The 19,503-nt window shown below is 39.9% G+C and overlaps 1 protein-coding gene across 6 annotated transcripts in view; it reads left to right on the top strand.

Annotated features, from left to right (window-relative positions):
- The window catches only part of LOC119180179 (plasmolipin), a 225,957-nt gene extending 214,504 nt beyond the window's left edge, over positions 1–11,453 (top strand). For 5 of the 6 annotated variants that reach the window (XM_075878428.1, XM_075878432.1, XM_075878431.1 and 2 more), the window contains 2 exons: positions 3,258–3,473; positions 8,759–11,453. In XM_075878428.1, coding sequence (XP_075734543.1) covers positions 3,258–3,422 — 165 coding nt within the window. In that variant the 3' untranslated portion in view covers positions 3,423–3,473; positions 8,759–11,453. The remainder of the gene's footprint in view (positions 1–3,257; positions 3,474–8,758) is intronic. The other variant, XM_075878433.1, reaches the window with a different exon arrangement.
- Positions 11,454–19,503: the final 8,050 nt, after the last annotated feature.

The raw sequence follows: 19,503 nt of genomic DNA, 5'->3' as shown, positions 1-19,503 counted from the left end.
CTATAATTAAAATGGGCTATTTGCACAGTGTTACTTATTTCACCACACAACCACAAGCACCTGGGTTGATAATGGTTGTAAATTGTGCTCCATGTACCTGGGACCAACATCATATATTCTGATTAACAATAGTAGAGATCTAGCTAGTTTTGTTATTTTCCTAATTAAAAAACCACTTGCCTGTGAATAAGACTGATTCTGGTCTCACTAGTAAGAACTATAAGCCAGATAAGGGCCACTTCCTATGACTGGCAACAAGTTTAACTCAACCTAACGAACTCTTGGTGGTTAAAGTGACACAGTTTGAATGACCACTTGAAAGCAGATTCAACCAGTTGTGGCCCATGCACCCATGTACATGGTCGATCTGCATCACGTCACGGTCAGTGGTCACTTAAAAGCTTCAAATTGGTGTCGGTGTCGTTCAAATGCCCTCTCGATGGCTATTTGAAAGCAAGTGGGACCAGTTTCCGTACAAGTGGTGCCATTTTAATGGACGCATGAAAGCAAGGGGTGTCACTTTGAAAACCACTTCACAGCAAGTGGGACCACTTGAATTCCCCCTTGACAGTAAATGGGACCACTTCAGTGGCCACATGAAAGCAAGTGGTACCATTTTAGACCAATTAAATTCCCACTTCAAGGAAAGTGGTACCACTTTGGAGCACTTGAAATCCCACTTCAAAGTTTCGCCTGGGATATATACGGAGTTTCAGCACAAATGGGCTTGCTGGCTGTAGGTCATCAGAAAAAATACCCACGCTATACTGATCCCTATACAAATTGCTGTCATATATTGAAGCAATAAAACACCAATAGCTGCCACTTATTAGTCTGACAGCTATCTATTGTTCCAAAAAAAAGAGATACGTTATCCATCAGTCCAATACGAAACTAAAATAGATCGCAGCTATTGGGCCAATATGCAGCCTATTTGACCACTGAGATACTAATTCGTGGTGACTCTTTGACCAAGAAAACTCTCGTTGATTTTATACATCCTCTATTAGCCCTGTAAGAAACCAATTTAGAACTCCAACTTGATCAATACAACTTCTATTTGCCTAATAAATGATCAATATAGGTGGCTATTGGTGCCTATCGGTACAAATAGAGTTCTCATATGCACAGTACAGCTCTGATAAACTTCCCTCAAGACCAATAGCAATTTTTCTCAGACTGATAGACTTCTACTGGTATTTTTACTAGGCTAACATACCTGCCAACTAGTATGCTGATTTACCAGATACACCAGATTTCTTAACCTGTTCTTGATTGTTCGAGCGCAGCTATAGATGTCCTGAAAACGTCCGCAGCCCAATTAAAAAAAAAACGAAAAAAAAACCCTAAACCAATTCAAGTCATGCAGCACAGTCACATTGGGATGACTCTCCCGAGCTGTATAGCCAGCCAAAGTCAAATTTGAATACAAGCCATTTGAGTGAAAGGATGTTATTGGTCTAACGTGCTTCACATCATGGAGGAAAATACATACAAACTAGGAGGAAGCATTATGCCTTGTAGCCTGCACCTTGATAGATGAATGCTCTGTGAAACTTTATTGTGGCATAATCACATTATGTCGAAATGGCGACTCTTTAGCTGAGTATGCAACTTCACTTGTTTGCACTGCCACAGTTTTGTTGTTTTTCTCACTCTAAAGATGCTTGGTTGTAGCACTTGTTGCGCTGACTCTTATTTTTTGTATTTTCTGAAAGAATAATAAACAAAATCATTGGTTTAGAGTGGGAACCGGACCCACAGCTTTTGCATGGCAAGCAGGTGTTCTATCACCCAGTCATGCTAGTGCTCGAAATTACTTGGCAAAAAACAACTACATGTATGCTCATGTAACATGAGTCATGTAATGTTGCATGGTAGAAGCGTTGAACCTCACCAGGTGTCGAAACATGAGTCATGCAGTGAGTGGTTGGTTTAAAGGCTTACCAATTAGAAAGCACACAATCATAATTTTATAATCGTTTAGAACCATAGCATTGACATGTGCAGCTGTGCAGGTGAGTGTGTTACCTTATGGCTAAGGTAACACACTCACCTGCACAGCTGCAGTTATTTAACACTACTCTCTGAACAGAAGAAAACACAATGTGCGTCGTGTCGTCCCTTTGGCCGGCCTTGATTATTCGGGGGGCGACTGTAAGCGGGGAACGCATAGTTGAAGCATCGTGGGCATCGCATAGCTATTTTTGGTATGGATGGATTCTGTGACCGACATACACGCTTGGGGTAGGGTCGTCACCTTGGGGTGTGCTAAGGTGTTGACAGAATTGCACTTCTCGTATCTAAATGCCCTGAATGGAACATACGCTTACAAACGACGTGTTGAAGAAACTAGTCGTGGATGTGACGGTCATGATGCATTACAGCACTTTACTAAGAATGCTGTGAGAGGACAATGGTAGATATAAAAGGCATATTTTTAAAGCCTGCAAAGCATGTGATTGTGACGCAGTGACGTGGATGTGACGGTCATGATGCATTACAGCACTTTACTAAGAATGCTGTGAGAGGACAGTGGTAGATATAAAAGGCATATTTTTAAAGCCTGCAAAGCATGTGATTGTGACGCAGTGGAGATTAATAGGCCATAGGTTCGACTCCAACTGATCGAACTTTAGTCTTCTGATCGTGCATATTTTTTTGCATCATTTTTATGATGAAAATGCATCGCTGAAGTCTTGTTAGACTCCAGCATAAAACACTTAAGTATTAAAAAAAAAGCACGAGCACATTTCATTTTAAAGAAACTATTTTTTTTTTACACACCAAATAGACACTGGTGTGCCAAGATGGCTTCATGGCAGTACTAGAATGCTGTGCAGAAAAGCTAGCTCTGCAAAAAATACATGGGAATTATTTTTAGCAAGACTTGACAACCGAAACTATTTTCGATTCTTGGTTGACCCCCAACATCAGATTTCAAATTAACACCAAAAAGGTCGACCTACAATCGTGTAAATACAATACTTTACTACAATATTTTTGGAGAGTTCAGGGGTTCAGTTTTGTTGAAGATTGTGTTAATTTCCTCAACAAGTATCAGTTTAGCCCCACATGTTGTTGGCAACCACAAGTAATGAAGCTCAAAATTTGCTCGCTACGACAACCAGCTGTAACGCATTAAGCAGATGCAACTCTCGAATATAATTTGGTCTCACTGCTGATACTGTGCCTAGTGTCTTGACATTGACGTTAGTCCTCCTGGCTCTTTTTTTTTTCTTTCCCAATACTGCTAGTTCTTTGGCTTTGTGGCCATGTTCCTGTACGGGGCAGATGCCTTCTTCAAATACAAAGGCTGGAAGTCTGGAGAGCCTGCCCAGGGTGAGAGATCCGTGCCCAGTGCAGGGCTTGGAGCTTCAAACACGGTGTCACCTACCAGCCCCAACTACCCTGCCTACTAACCATGCACGCTACTAAAGCATGCACCCACCCCTCAGGCTATGACCAACTTGGTGAGTGCGACACTTCCACTGAATTGCACTTGCTGCATGAGTGCTTGCAGAGCAGCTTTGTCCCAAGTGAAAATGTGGGATGTACTGTCGTCAATTATTAAGGGGGGACTTGAGTCTTAGGGCTCTCTCATTTATTTTTGAACCAAATGTGACAAAAGTTGGCATGCTTACTCAGTTTGTTCTCCGAATTCCAAATATGTAGTTATTTTTTCTATAGCTTTATTAGTTCATTATTTATTAGGATAACAATATTCATTATTCATACCACAGTATAAAAATACCCACTAGTCCGAAATTCATAAATCGCATAGAGATCAACACTAGAAAACGCAAGCTACACAACATAGGAAGCACATTTTTGATTGGGTCATTATTTTTTACTTTACGGTACACTAAACTTCATAGCTCTGAATGTGGCCATTGTGTGGTCACACAAAAGACTAATTTAAGAAACTTGCATCAAGAAAAATCGAAATCTGCTTCCTATGTTGTGTGCTCCAAACATATAGCTTCATGCTGCAAAGAAAAATTATTCTGCTGTCTGTAATAGTTTCCTATATATTGCAGGAATTTTCATACAGGGTGTACAAAATTGCCATTTTGAGAAAATCAAGAAAACAAAAAATTCTAACATTTTTAACCATAAAAATGTATGTACTTAGAATTACACAGTCGTTAACATATGTATGGATACTAGATAGCCTAAGGAGTGCAATGCTTTAAGCTGATCATTAATTGAACGAGTACCTCTCGAATTATAGCACAATAAAGTTCATTGCATGTAACCAAAAAAATTTTTTATAGTAGAATAAAAAAAAATGAAGCTGCCCATTAAAAATAGGCTCTAAGCATTATTTTTTGTGCACATTTAGCTACATTGCGCAAAAACAATTACAGCTCTAGTTGTCCTTGGTGCACTTTTACCGAACAAGCAAAAGAAAGTGGTCAAAATCTGTGCTTAGAGAATAATGCTGTTAAAACTTTATTTTGCCGTTCTGAGTGAAAAATATCATGGCACAAATACTTCTAGTCAGTTAATATGCACCGGGAATGTAATAGGACTGATTGCTTGCACGAGCATGTCATTTCTTCTAGTCCTGTAGCAAGTTGTCGCCGTGTGCTCGTCCGCCGCAAAGCCGCTTATCAGTTCAGTAACTGTACTGACGGCGATGTGCGACGAATGTGCGCGCGTCATCCGCAATCTGTCAAACAACACGGTGATGTTTTCCGGCTTGTCCTGAATGAGTTACTCGTAACGAAACTTGCTTCCTCGCTCATCAATTTCGAGGCTACACGAGTGCTGAGGTGTTAGTTTTCTTTTTTGCGTAAGACTGCCACATTTCCGAGCGGAGACCACGACAATGTTGCGAACACGTCATTAAAAGCAGTCTAGCTGTTGCCAGTAGCCTTCAATGCACGGGCAGCAAGCATGTTCACCACAAACGGATTGACTTTCCGTTGTTTGACGACGCATAGTGTATCCACGCTGACGAGCCGTCGCACAGTTCAGGGTCCTTTCGTCACGCGCGGGGAACCGGGGCATCCACGCGTTTAGCGATAACACTGCACTTCCATTCTGTCACAACAAAGAATGATATCTCTTGTAGCTTCACTTCTGCTTTTTACTTGCCGTCCTCTAACTGATGAGGCTGCAAAACAGTAACGTTGTCGGCAACCAACAGGCTCGAATGTGAGTTAGGCCTACAGCAGTGACTCGGTGACCGCCGTTGACCGCGGCGAGTTCGTTATCCTCGTTGTCCTGAGCCATAGCGAAGCTCATTCTGACGTTCACAGCGAATGAACGATCGCCACACCTGCTCACAAATTACTGTTGCACGGAACTTCTTTACTGCTGCAGGCCAGCAGCACCATGATGAAATGGTGCATGTCCGTGCGCGTCACGATGGTGAAGCAGACGCCGAAAACGCCACTTGGCCAATCGGATGCCTAGGTTTTGTCACATGCCTCAAGCAGCCAATAGAATCGCGCGCTAGTGCTTCTCGATGACGTGTTTTTCTTGAAAAACCAATAAGCAAGGCGAGCCAGCAATGGCAAGAAATTGAAGATGAACAACAACCCTTCCAAACGAGACCAAGATGAACACGATAGCTCATGTGTAACGGCAACAGTTTGGCGCGGCGCGATTTCAGCATAAATTTGCGCTCACATTCATCTCACAGAGATTTTATAAGTTGATTTTGTGTCAGAAATAATGACGCAAGAAGCTAGAAACTTCTCAGATAGGTGCAAAAATAGGTACAGATTCCGAAAATGTCAGCTTCAAAAAGTCGATTTTTTGCGATTTTTGGCCTTCTAAGACTTGTGTCCCTTAAGCTAGGAATGTTAATCTATACTTGTTGTGTTAAATAGTTCTTTGATTATACTAACAGTATGTTTTTATGTTTTATCAGTGTCACTATTTTTTATGGAAGTGCAAGTCCTAATATAATTAGGCAGAAAACATTTCATTGAAAAGGGGGGGGGGGGGTTGAAAACAGCATGGCTTGTGTACTGCTTGAGATTACTGATCATGCACGTCATACTCATTTTAAGTTTATTTCCATCAGTGTGCGTTTATCTTTCTGGACTTAACTCAGTTATCTTGCATGCTGTGAGGAATTTTAGAGGCTAATTGTAGAGGTTTGTAAATTTACCCCATGTTGGACGGGGCTGTGATAGCTTTGTTAATATTTGTTCAAAACTTATAAACGATAGGCTTCAACTAAAAAAAATGCTTCGCATTTAGGAACAAGTGCACAGATTATATATGTTTTTGTAAACTTTAATTCGCTCATGACAAACCTAAATTATGTGTAGTATTATAATACTAGCAGCCTAAGGAATACTTGACACTCTATTCTCAAGGCTTATGGCTAACCAAAATTGTGAGCAAGAATAATGCCAGGATGAAACTGTTAATTAGACTACTTGAGTAATTTTTCCGGGGCCTATTAATTTTTAATAACTTAGCCTTCCAAAACCTCTTTTTCACTATTCAGTGAAGATTATCCTTGAATACTCATGTGTCATGAAGTAAACATTCGTACATTATAATCACCTGTATGACGTTCATGTGGTTTATATAACACTGTATAAAGCCAAAGCTACTTTTTCTTTTTATGATTTTTCTGGGGGGTGGGAGGATATAGCTTATTAAACTTGAGGGACTGTTGTCTTTTAGTTATATTGAGAAGGAAAACATAACAGGGCAGTTCAATACAAGGCTTGTGTATCGACAGTGTTGTCTCAGCATGTGCACGTGACTTGAGTGTGCTAGAAGGTGTTAGCATACTGTCTTGTATTTAGAGCCTGTAAAGAGTGGATTACTCATAAAGTATCATATTTAAATGGTAATTAACTTTAGATCCCTTGAGTAGTGACAGCAGTTCTGTGATTACCACACTCCACGAAGCCAGCCTTATAGTGCAGTCTGCTCCATGATCAATGTTGTCTTCGTTTTATCTTTTCGAGGATTAAAGTGAAAGGGCTGTGTTCTAGAACTAACGAAACTTCTGTAGTTCAGAATATTGAAAAAAAGTGAATAAAAAGTAGTTCACAGTTCATAGAAGTCTCAAGGTGCCTCATGGATGTCACAAAAAAGTCAAAAGCAAAATTAAATTCATAGTAAGCCATGCATCAATACTTGCAGCCTTCCTGAACTTTTTCTATACCTCATCCACTTCTGCATACCTTCAAAAAGATATTGTCTATTTCAGCTTGCATGTCATGCTTTCTGAGTGCCTTATTTCCAGCCACGTAAACTGGAGGTCCTTGTAGAAGATACATACATGTTTTAAATGCTAGATTTATTCATTACTTTATGATGGTTGGCAAAAGTTGTAGCAGGAACCAAACCTCACTTCCATCGTGACCAGCTTGTTTTTATGTCCGCAGCAGAATGAAGGCCTCTCCGGACTAACCCTGTCCTACATAGGCAGGTTCTATTTGATGCCTGCAAATTTAATTACATCACTTTACTTCCATTTGGCCATCCCTGTTGGAGTTTCACATCTCTTGGTTTCTATTCCAATGCTGTGATTGACCGTCGTCTGTTATGTCCTCATACTGTGTCTTGCCCAGGTGCATTTCCTTATTTTAATACTTGCTAGGATACCGGCTGCTTCTGTTCCCTGATCCACTCTGCTGTCTTCCTATTTCTTAGGGTTATACCTATCATTTTTCCTTTTATTGCATGCTGTGTAGTTCTTAGCTTCTTCACTAGACGCCAAAGTTGGGCAATTTGATGCCTTAGCTTCTTTTTGAGTTTTTTTTTTTTTTTGTTCCCATTGTTTACTCTCCATACCTTAGAACTGGTTAATTGAACCAATTGTACACTTTCTGCTTTAGTGACAGTGGTAAGTTACTGGTCATGAGTTGAAAATGTCTACTGTATGCATGCCAACTCACCTGTGTTCTTCAGTAGATTTCGTTTACATGAAGCAGACTCCCTTCTTAATATTTGGACTAGATAGACATCATCATCTACTTATTCAAAGTTCCAGTTGTTGCTTACGAATTCTCGCTTTCTCACTGGACCACCTGGCATTAGCTTTGTCTTTTGCATTGTCATTTTTCCATTATTCATTGCAGTCATTGCTGATGACTGGGTTGTTGTTGGCAAGATGAATAGTAATGAGGATTCATACAGAGAAAGTCTGAAATTTCTTTCCACTCTAGTCATTTGCATACCTTTAGACAAGCAATGAATAGCACTGGAGAGACTACCACCTTGACAGACTCCTTTTTTGATCAAGATTTTCCTGCTTTTCTTGAGGAGGACCACAGCAGCTGTGGAGTCATTATACATTGTCTATACGGTATGTTTCAGGTACCCTTGCTGGCACAACACCTTCAGAACTTTTGGCATTTATAAAGTCTGATTCCATTTTGCAATTCAGCTATGAAATAAAAAGGGATTTAGTCTGTTTGGCTACAAATTTCCCAATTATTTTATCGATCACATGAAAGGGATTCATTGTAGAATACCATATCCTGAAGCAAGCCACTTTGTTCTCTAGGTTGAATAAGGTCAATTGTAGTGCTTATCTTATTCAAAATAAGTTTTGTGAATATTTTGTTCGATGCTCAAAGACTGATTGGTCAAGTATTTCACAGGTCAGTTTCCGTATATTAATAAAATAGTGCAATACTCCAAAATATTCAGCAATTTTTTTTTCTGAACATACTGTAGGATAGCAAGTTGCAGAGCGAGGCAACAGTGTACTCAAGGATGCCAGTATGGACTGCAATGTATGTATTAGCCAGCTGTACGTTCTTATGTGCAGAGTGAAGAGTGGTGTGAAGATGAACCTTGCGAGTCCTGCATTCAGCACTAAAATGGACGGCCCCCAGGGTGACAGTGATGGGAGGCAGCTGCTGCAATGAGAAACTAATACGGCGGAGAAGAGGAGAGGCACCTGTCATACTTTCTTTTCAATTGGCGGTATCATCTTTCTCTGTGTGTTAATGCTTATTTTGGTGTTTGTAAATGGAGTGTGCGAAGAGGAGGGCTAAGATAACATTTTGTGGGCAACATTTTAAGGACAAGAAGCTATAACTTTCCCTTTTAGTTTTCGGTCAGGTTTGCCTTTATGTTTCAAGATTAAGAAAGAGGTTCAACTCTTCCAAATCAGCGGCGAAGTTTTAAAGTTATTGGCTGCTAAAGTGCTGATATGCAGTGCTGCTACACACCTTTATTTTTAAACAAGTAGTACCAAAGCATATTTTTTTTATTTGCCGCCACAGGGCATAGTAGCTTTTTATTTACCTAAATTCTTGCATTCAGGAATAACAGTTGCATTCAGCTCAGATGTTGAAGGCCGTGCTTTTAGTGCAAGAAGGCACTACAGTTTTTTATTTTATTTTTTTGTGACTGCGCACAAATTACCTTGAATGCATATTTTTTGCTTAAGTGCAAGTGCAAAATTTAATTAGGGATAGTCAATCAGATAGTTCTGTACATAATGATATATGAGACGAAGTTAAATGTTCTGTGGCCCAGTTTGGAATGTGTAGTAGGCAAAAGGAATGATATGATATGGGCCTGCTACTCTCATGAAACACCTCCTAGGTTGTGTGCTAAATAGCTGCAGTGTAAAAACAAAAGCGGCAATCGTATGAAAACCTTTACATCTGCATGATTATTTTTATTACTTTTGTTTATTTGTTGCTAATATTAATGCTTCACAAAACTTTGTTGGTACTTGCTGTGTATACGTACTACGCACATACTGGAGTTGAGGCTGCACCTTTGCATCTTCAGCAGTTCACTTGCACTAATATTTGTTCACTCCTACATTTATCTATGCAGTGAGCATGGCCCTTACTTGTTATTCCTTCACTGTGGTGCTATGATGTAGTACAAAAGCATCAGCTCAAGTTTTGCCATTGCACTAATTGTCCCCCTTCTAGGCTGTTCATTTAACCGGTATGTGAGTGCTGTCTATATGTATCTTGGAGTCAGTTCAATTTTTTTTTCTTTTTTTTAGCTTAGGTATTATAAAATTTGTGCATATCTTTTGTTGCACTTTCCCCCAAAACTGAACAAGCACAGAGTCAGTGATGGGATGCCTATGTTCAATGCCCTGTTCCTTTCATAGAAATTATTTACACTGTGTACATTTTTCTGTACCTGCAGTATCGTTCTAGTGATGTTTGTGTTCCTGCCATTCTGCAACCTTGGTTAGAATGAAAATGCAGTTTTTGCATTAACGTTACTTCTAATTTAAGGCCTGCCACTTGCAGGGTGATGTGCAGCTTAGCACAAGTTGCATGCCGTGAATAAATGGCCACTGTAGATGACACTACTGCAAAATGCTAAATATACTATTTCTCTTGGTTTGTTTTTGTTGAACTGTATTTTTAAGAAATGCCTCTCCTGATGAGCAACAGTACATTTCGAAATGTATTTTCGTTCCACTTCATTTATGTTTGCATGTTGCTGCTTGTCTGCTGGCCTGCTGAGGTCAAGAGAGCCAACCACATGTCCTGGTTTATTTTTCCACCTTTCTGTCATACACCTCTGACCAATTTATTATAGACAAACAATGTGGTATTAGATTCGATATGATGACGTCTGAATTTTCTCTTTCTATCTTTTTTTTCTTATGCTGCTTCGTATACTGAAAGCACTTTTTGCTTAGTGAACCCACTAGGCGTCTAGCTGTGACTTTTCACTAAAATACTTTGATGCAACATTCTTGTACCATGCCAAGGTGTCCACAAAATTCTTGCTCTTCCTGTTGTGTGAGGACACCTTGAGCATGTTGCCGGTTGGTTGAATTGTGCCATAACATATATAGCAGTTTGCATCTAGGCTGTTCTGAAGGATACAATGCACATAAATGTGCTACATGACTGGCAATAGCATTGGCGCTTATTTTTGTGTGAAGGGGCACTTTACAGAGTTTTATTTAGAATGCTTTCATGCTGAATCTCTTGCTGAACAACCTGCATTCTCATTTGCACTTGTTCCCAAACTGCACTGTCATCCACCTTGTGTCGATCTGTTGTAGTTGGGCCAGGCTTACAAGTGACGCAGATACCAGACTTGCATTGTCTGTGCTAGGTCAGAGCATTTATCATTCATTGTGAAAATGTTTGTGGAGAGCAACTATGTAAACATGCAAAGATATCTGGGCTGGTGTGGCGGCTGAAGGGATGCCCTCATATAAGTAGCTCCTTCAGGAAATGGTGTTATCAGGTTTAAACCACTGCCAAATGGGTGGAAATGTTCGTGTGTATGTGTGGACACAGTGTTAGAAAAAGAAACCACATTACTTGGGTCCGTAACATCGAAGACTTTGCCAGTCACCTGTTTCATGTGCTGCTTATTGTAGTTTTTATCACCGGCATTGCTCATGTTTGTTTTCCATTTGTGACCTTGCCAGACGTTTTGCACTGTTGAAATTGTCTTGGTTGACTTGTTTTACAACATGTGCTTTGACCGTACATTAAAGATCAGTGTTATTATAAAGCAGATACCAGGCATTGTTCAATATAATGCCTTTATTGCTCTGGTTTCATGTTCTTGAGCACTTTGTGCTCGCTTAGTTTTTTAATCGTAATTTGCATATGAAAGCAAAAACAACTTTATTATGCTCTAGCTGAAGGCATCATGATGTCACAGTTAATAGGTTAACTGAAATGTCTCAGTTTTTTGTTAATAAGTAAGCCACACTTGTCTGTCAAGTGGCCCTAGCTCAAAAATCATAATTAGGAACAATAGGTACACCTTTTGGATGATTCATGCAATGCTACAGACATGGCGAATAGTGTGCCATGTTTATGAGCTTCAGTTCGGCTCCCATCAGCTGTTGAGCTATAGTAGCTTATTCCAAATACTTCTATCCATAGCCTGTACATCCATATATGCATGCACATCATGTGTGTGGTTCTAACATAAAGTGCTATATTGGTTCACTATTGTGAATTTTTTTTTTCGTTTGTTACCATTATAGCTGTCGCCACACTTGCAGTATGTAAACGTTACAAATATGTATGGTCTGTATTGTACATGCTTAACGGGGCACATGGGTCTTGAAAGCAAAAAAATAGGGAAAAAAAACAGTTTTTCAATTTTGTTGGTATTGTATTCAGGACATCTTCCTGCACGTTCTCACAAAGTTCTAGGCGTGTAGAATGTATAGTTTTGCCAGGAGAAAATATTTACTTCGCGAACTATCTAGTTTCACTCACAGAAAATGCCCTAACTGTCAATGGAGAGAAAGAGGGGGTCTTCAGTAGCCTTTCAGGCAGTTGCTAAGTGGAGGCAGAGGGAAAGCCCCACCCAGATTATTCTCCAAGAGCCTTCTGATCCACTGGCAGTTGTAATTGTGCTCATGCAGAAGATAAAGAGCTTTTTTCCATATTGTCTTTAGTTTTTCCCATTTTTCTCAGAACACTTTTTTGGGCTGTCTCCACTTTTATGGGGGGGGGGGGGGGGAAGGGGGGCTGTTGTTACCCTTCTAATCACCCAATTCTAATGGGATTTTTTTTTATCTGATAGCTAGGCTTCCAAAGAGTGCAAGATGCCTATAGTACAATGTTTCTTCACCGTGAAAAATTTTCAAAATCTGGGCAAACAATAAACAGCGATTTCATGTTTCACATTTAATGTTTTAGCTGTTGTAACTTGGAATAAAATAAGTGTAGAAACATGAGATTATGTTTCTTGCATTTATTGAGAATTCAGGAATATATAAATGTAACATTTAGCTTTCTTATTGTAATTTATTTTTTGCCAGTCATTGCAGAAGTAAAAAACAGAAAAGCTGTATAATCTTTTTCTGCATAAGATACACAAAAACTAGTTGCATATTTGTAATCAGCACATTACATATTACCTGCAAGTTTCATTACTCTAGCAGCAGTAGCAATACATGTTTCACACAAGGCCCATGTGCCCCCTTAAGTAACACTAGTGTAAAGTGCAGTCATTCTGTATGGTTCTGAAGGAATTGTACAAAACACGGTACATTAGAAATCGTCATTGTTGTTTGTCCATATATTGCCAAAAGCAGTTGCACAGACATAAATGCTGTACAGTGCCAAAAGGACAATTTTGTTGAAGTAGCAACGACATTTTTTTTTTTTTTTTCAAGTGGGAAGGCAATGTTAGAATGAGCATATTGCTCTACTAAAGGAGTAGAATCCTCAAAATATATATTATGAGCACAATATTTAATTTTGTCATTAAGATCTTAGGTTGGACTGTTCACTGATTGGAGGCTACTCTTGCAGTTATGTCTCGCCCATTACATATCTTTTTTTTTTCTTCTAAAACCTGCTGAAGGTACAACAAAACTGTTGAGAATAACACTGTAGCTGTAGCAGGGTTAGTGACACTGAACAATTACCACTTTCAAGTTTCCTGGTAATATAATTAGATTCAGAACTGTGTTAAGTATGCATATGTTTAATTAAAATATTAGCCAGGAACACCTGCCCAATGGTTAACATCCATATGCTGCTGTTATGCAACATCAGCTGCCAACCAGGCAGCAGTTCCTAGTACGAAAAAAGTTATGAAAAAAAGCTCACAGGGATGGTTCAGGACTAACTTGCTTTCCCATTTATTGCTTTAATAGACTGACCCTTATTTGCTTTATTTTTGGAAGAAACTACATTTATGGAACATTTTTTGTATAATTTTGAAAGAATAGCCCTGCCGCGGTGGTCTAGTGGCTAAGGCACTCGGCTGCTGACCCGCAAGTCGCGGGATCGAATCCCGGCTGCGGCGGCTGCATTTCCGATGGAGGCAGAAATGTTGTAGGCCCGTGCGCTCAGATTTGGGTGCACGTTGAAGAACACCAGGTGGTCAAAATTTCTGGAGCCCTTAACTACGACGTCTCTCATAATCATATGGTGGTTTTGGAACGTTAAACCCCACATATCTATCTATCAATTTGGAAAGAATATCATTTCATAGCAAAGTTGGGTGCCAATTTAAAAACAAATTATTATGATTCTCACTCTGTCGAGAGCCTTAAATGCAATTTTTTTCGCTTTCTGTAGTTTTGCATGACATGCAACATTTATTAAGACCTGATACAACCTTATAAATATCAAATACATTTGTCTGCTTCATATATAAGATGCTAGTGCTGGCTACGTTAGCAAGGCCACTGTACACATTCTCTACATATGCCGAGTAGGCATTCTGCCTATTATGTAACATATCTTCAAGCAGTGACTATGCCCTGCATTTCTTTGCCGAAGGACGCATGATATAAACATGGATATTCCCAAAAAAAAGTTCAGCATTAGCTTAATTTCTGCTTCATTGACAGCGTCCCATTGCGTCGGAAAGAGACAAGGATGGACATCAAGTGCTGTGTATGCATTCTTGTAGAGTGCACCATGAAACTGTCTTAGAGATATGTCAGTGATAAATAATTTTAAATAATAGTACCCCGCCTATTAACTAGAACTGTTCAATGGCATCAGTTTCATTTCGATGTAAGCGATACACTAGCAGCCCACGTAGTGGGCAGGCTAAAGAATGCCAGATAGTGGAAATTTCCGGAGCCCTCCACTACGATGTACCTCGTCATCATTTTATAGTCTTGGTGCATAAAAACATAGATAATATTGTTATTATTAGAACTGTTCAATGTAGAATCATCTTTGTTTACTCCGGGCTACTTTGCAAGTGCTGGTACCATTACTTTGTTGAAGAGGTTTTCTGAGAGTATGCCAGAAATACATTTCCGGGGTAATCATATTCTGACATAAATTAGTGAAACTTCAACGAAACATCTAAAGAACCTGTCGGCTGTTTGCACTGCCACTCTGCACCGTTGCAAGAACATGGAATGTCTGGATAATGCGACTAGTCTACTACTGTCCATGTCTATTAAGGCCGTACCATAGTAGCACTATATATAATGCAAACAAGGAAGAAGCAAGGAGCGAAACAAATGAGCGCAACTTGTCACTCCATGCTTCGACCTTTTTTGTCTTGCGCAAAGTAGCTAAATGATGCATTCATTCCAACTAGGCCAGCTAGCAGTTTTGCTTCAGTTTTTACACATGCACTAATTGCTATTGCCTTGTATTATATAGATGTGTATAGAGAGGCGACACAAACACCTACAAAACAAATGAAAATTCAAGACCTAGAAAGTTTTTTGATAGTCGCACTCCTCAAGAGTAATTGCAGCAAGCTGTTTTATATGGTCAAATTGAGGGTAGAAGTTCCACTAAGAATAGTACGGTCATTCATAATAATACTGTACTTTTGCAGCAAGGCCAGGGCGCGTTCAAGTATGTTCAGCTATAATTAATCGACTCCCTTTGCAAGTGCAGTAGATCGAGTTCTGCGATAATTTGTTAGGTTTGACCACTTGCCTTGTTTGTAAATGGAGTATGGAGTGCTATGTGCCACAGTAATGGCAATTTTGAATGGGTAAGTTAATGTCCTTTCAACAAACACATCTGCACAGACATCTGTGCAAGGTGTGCTCCACTGTCTATTGGAATAAAACAATAAATCCCCACCAAAAAAAATCCCACTATAACACAGATGTGTTACTTCATCTACAAATGTGTACACACGAGTTTTGACATGTGCAAGTGGCGGCCGTGGAATGGAGCTACTCATCATGCTTAAAATCGGCCAACTGTGAATTTGGGTTCATCGTGCATTAGAGCATATGGCATCATTTGTTGATAGATGAGAGAGTAATTTCTTACCGACTAAGAATTTTAAATTCCAGGCTGCCTGCTGCACTATTTGCTCAGAGATCAAGCGGAGTTACTGCCTAGTGGTCGCTGGCTGAAGCGCACCTAGTCTGGATTGCTCATGCGTCTGTTATTGCCACCTAAGGCTTGTGTGTGCATGTAGGGTCGTTTGCCCTGCTCTGTTAGCACAAGTTTAACTGCTTGTACTTTTGCCTAATTCTAATTACTGAAGCACTTGTCCTTGCTCGGCTGTGCACTATTTACAGAATCATGTGGGCTTGCTTTGCTGTACCACGGCCGCTTGATGAAAGGGCGCTTGGGTACGGCCCACCAGGTGCTCCGAAACCGGCGTGACGGGTCTAGTTCTCGAACCACCGCTGCGACGCTACCGAGGGGGAGGGGGGGGGGGACAGTTTTGCAAGCGTCCTTGGAATCGCATGTGCGGCGCCCTTGCAGTAGTTACGATTGAGCGCGTGCATCTTTGTGTGACCCGCGAAATCTTGTTTTAATATCCATCTGGTGTGTGCCTACCAGGTAATTACCGACCTTGCCTTTAGATACCTACAGCTCTTGCAAGTTTTTGATATTGTCTTACCCGAGACGGAACCTTGCACACGGATCAGTTTTCCCGGAAGTCAGAATTGCGAGCACATTTTACTCGGATCCTACAAGATCACAACTAAGAGATCTAGAAGAGCTACACTTTTCTAATGCATTTAAATTGATTATAGTAACAGTGAGTATGTCGCTTCACAAAACATTGCTTTAGATTTAATCATTTCATTTAGAATAAGTAACCTCAGTAATTGCAGTTGCCACCGTTCCTTTAATACAAAATAAGATAAACTTCTAAGATAAACACGTATATAGTATTCATACAATACAGTATCAGATGTAACAGCCATTAAATATACTTAGCATGTGTGCGATCTCATAACAGTGGACTCTAGCTTCTTTGGAATTTCAGTGACTAACTTCAATGCTGGCGATTGAGTGAGCAGTTATGAAGTAAATAATAGTAAACTGCGAGACCAAAAGAGCGATGAAATGCTGCAAAATGCGAACACAACTGCTTGCGTTCCTGAGCTTTTGAATGTTTTCGTCTCTTTCCGTCTTGACGTTCTTATGATAATGCAATTAACTCAACAGTGAACACATAATTGGAACAATATTTGCAAAAATATTTTATTTATTCTCAATTTAAGGCTGATTCTGGCATCTTTAACTTTCTTTTTACTTCTTTAAAACTTTGCATAATAAAACGACTTGACAATTGCTCCAGCTTGTGCACCCAACATTTTTCGCTTCTGTGTCTATCAACAGTAAGACCATCCGTTACAGCACATGCATAAAACCAGACATCAAAAAGAAAAAACGTGTAGTAAAGTTGAAAATAAACACGAACGAAAATGCTAGGAGGCTATTTTCGTAGAAAAAGGTAAAATTTGGATAACATCTGTGTGTGTGTGTGTGTGTGTGTGTGTGTGTGTGTGTGTGTGTGTGTGTGTGTGTGTGTGTGTGTGTGTGTGTGTGTGTGTGTGTGTGTGTGTGTGTGTGTGTGTGTGTGTGTGTGTGCGTGCGTGCGTGCGTGCGTGCGTGCGTGCGTGCGTGCGTGCGTGCATATTGCTGTGCCTAGTAAGCACTATCAAGGCATTTAAATGCCACTTCTAATACTTTCGCAGCCTCTTCAAGAAAGTTACGAGGAGCGCGTCACCATGTTTATAGAAACCACTTTTATTCAGTGTTTGAAGCTTAATTACTTTTCGTCGGCACACTACCATGTACCGGATAACATGAAAAATATTCAAATTATGTTTCATATGATTTTAGTATATAAAAACTTTTAATGTCTACTGTCAAATGTCCAAAAAATTATTTGTGAAGCATTCTGGCTGAGAAAACGCCAAAGCTGTTTTAAGACGTACATCTTCATAAATAGAATGACTTCGTCCCGCATTCAGTGCCATATCATTCAGCTACTTGCATTGTGGATTTTTATTTTAGCCTCAAAGCAAGAAGCTGGTTCTGAAAAAAAAAATGTCAGGTGTTCGGCATGCAACTGACCCTACGCCTGACATGTGCTCTCCCATAGAAAGCCGCTCGACGCGGCAGGCCGTACCGTGACTCTTTGACCCAGCGGCCGTGGCTGTACATACCCTACAACAATATCAGTACGTGCACTTGATGACTGTGTATCGTCGCCTTACCCTCCGTTTACCAGGGCATTTCGGTGTGGCTGTTGCATGTTGCTGGGTATTTTTAGGTCCATCAGATCCGAGGGTTTGATGCAAGGCTGGTCCTCGAGTGCCGCTTTGTAGTGAAGCACACCGTGAAGTGCCCTTAGCATCGTACAAACATGTAGAATATAAGATATTGTGTGAATGCAGCATTTCAGCCGTTGAGTGATAGATGAAAATTTTCCTATTAGGTCTTGCTTATGGGTTGTGCAACAAGCTTCATTTGTGCTTGAGATATTCTTTTATTGTACAGTCCTGGCCGCCCTACAGCGAAATATTTCTGTCAAGTAAATTCTTACATTTTGGTTCTCAAATTTTCCCCTATAAAACAGAAAATGTAGTGACACAGGTGATTAAATTAGAGTTGCCGTGTGCAACTTGAGCACTGGGCGAAATTCATTCAGACTTTTGTGTGCTGAGATTTAGTTTGTTTACAGTAGGCATGTTGGTTGCAACTAATATTACACTAAGGAAGGTCCCACAAGACCAGTCTGCAATGGTTCCTTGTGATACAAACAACTCCATAATATAGACACAGTTAGACAACCAACATTTATCATTGATACAAATAATAACTTAAAAATAAATGAACGTAAAAGCAGACAAGAACTCTCACTTGAAAGAATTACGATACTAAGGTTCTTTGGCAACTCAAATACAAAGAGGTGAATAGGGAATTTTAGAATGTATACGAATCATTATATGTAGTTATTATGGAACACTGAATCTCCGTCAAAGTGCAATTATACGAATTATAAGAATCAAATCCACAAATAATTGATATCTAAATAATTTGCTATCACTATATGTCCTCGCCATTTGTCGCCTTCAACACAACCAGTTGCATTGGCAGATGGGTCGCATAGAAGAAACCACTGGTCCATGCAGGGTAGCAAACCGGATGTGCGTCTGGTTAACCTCCCTGCCTTTCTTGCATCTTTATCTCTCTCTCTCTCTCTGGACCATGCCAGAAGGCGACTGATAGAATCATCCTTATTTGATGTCACCACCTCGTCAAGGCAACCGCATACCCTGCGAAGGTTAAAACCACTGAAAAACAAAGATGCAGAAAACCAATACTACTTCTGCGCAATATCGAATCTCATAATACGAGACAGCACATGCATAAAACAAGACATCATCAAAAAGAAAAAACGTGTAGTAGAGTTGAAAATAAACACAAAAGAAAACGCTAGGAGGCTGATTTCGTAAAAAAAGGTGAAATTTCGATAACGTCTGCGAATACCACTTGCCCTCAAGGTTATGCAAATGCATGCATTTTTTCCTAACATAAGTCTACCTTGGCGTGAGTAACCTGCAATGTCTGTGCGCAGTGTTTATAGGCATTACCTAAAAGATAGTACTAAAAAAATGTTGCTCCATAAAAAAACGAAATTCATTATATGTACTTTTAATGGCCCCACTAGTAGATTAGGGTAACGTTTTGTGCTATACCAGAGAGAAACAATAAGGCATTGTACCTTAATTGTCAATATAAGATTCTAAATATTTGACATTAAGTATTCGTCACAGAATTCTGAATAGCGATTAAGGCAATATCTGAGCGCTTTGGCTGGAAGAATTTAGTCAAGAACACCCTAGTGGAAATG

This window comes from Rhipicephalus microplus, chromosome X, assembly GCF_043290135.1.
Source record: "Rhipicephalus microplus isolate Deutch F79 chromosome X, USDA_Rmic, whole genome shotgun sequence".
NCBI lineage: Eukaryota > Metazoa > Arthropoda > Arachnida > Ixodida > Ixodidae > Rhipicephalus > Rhipicephalus microplus.
Note: the sequence above shows the minus strand (reverse complement) of the source record. Positions and strands in the feature narration are given on the sequence as shown.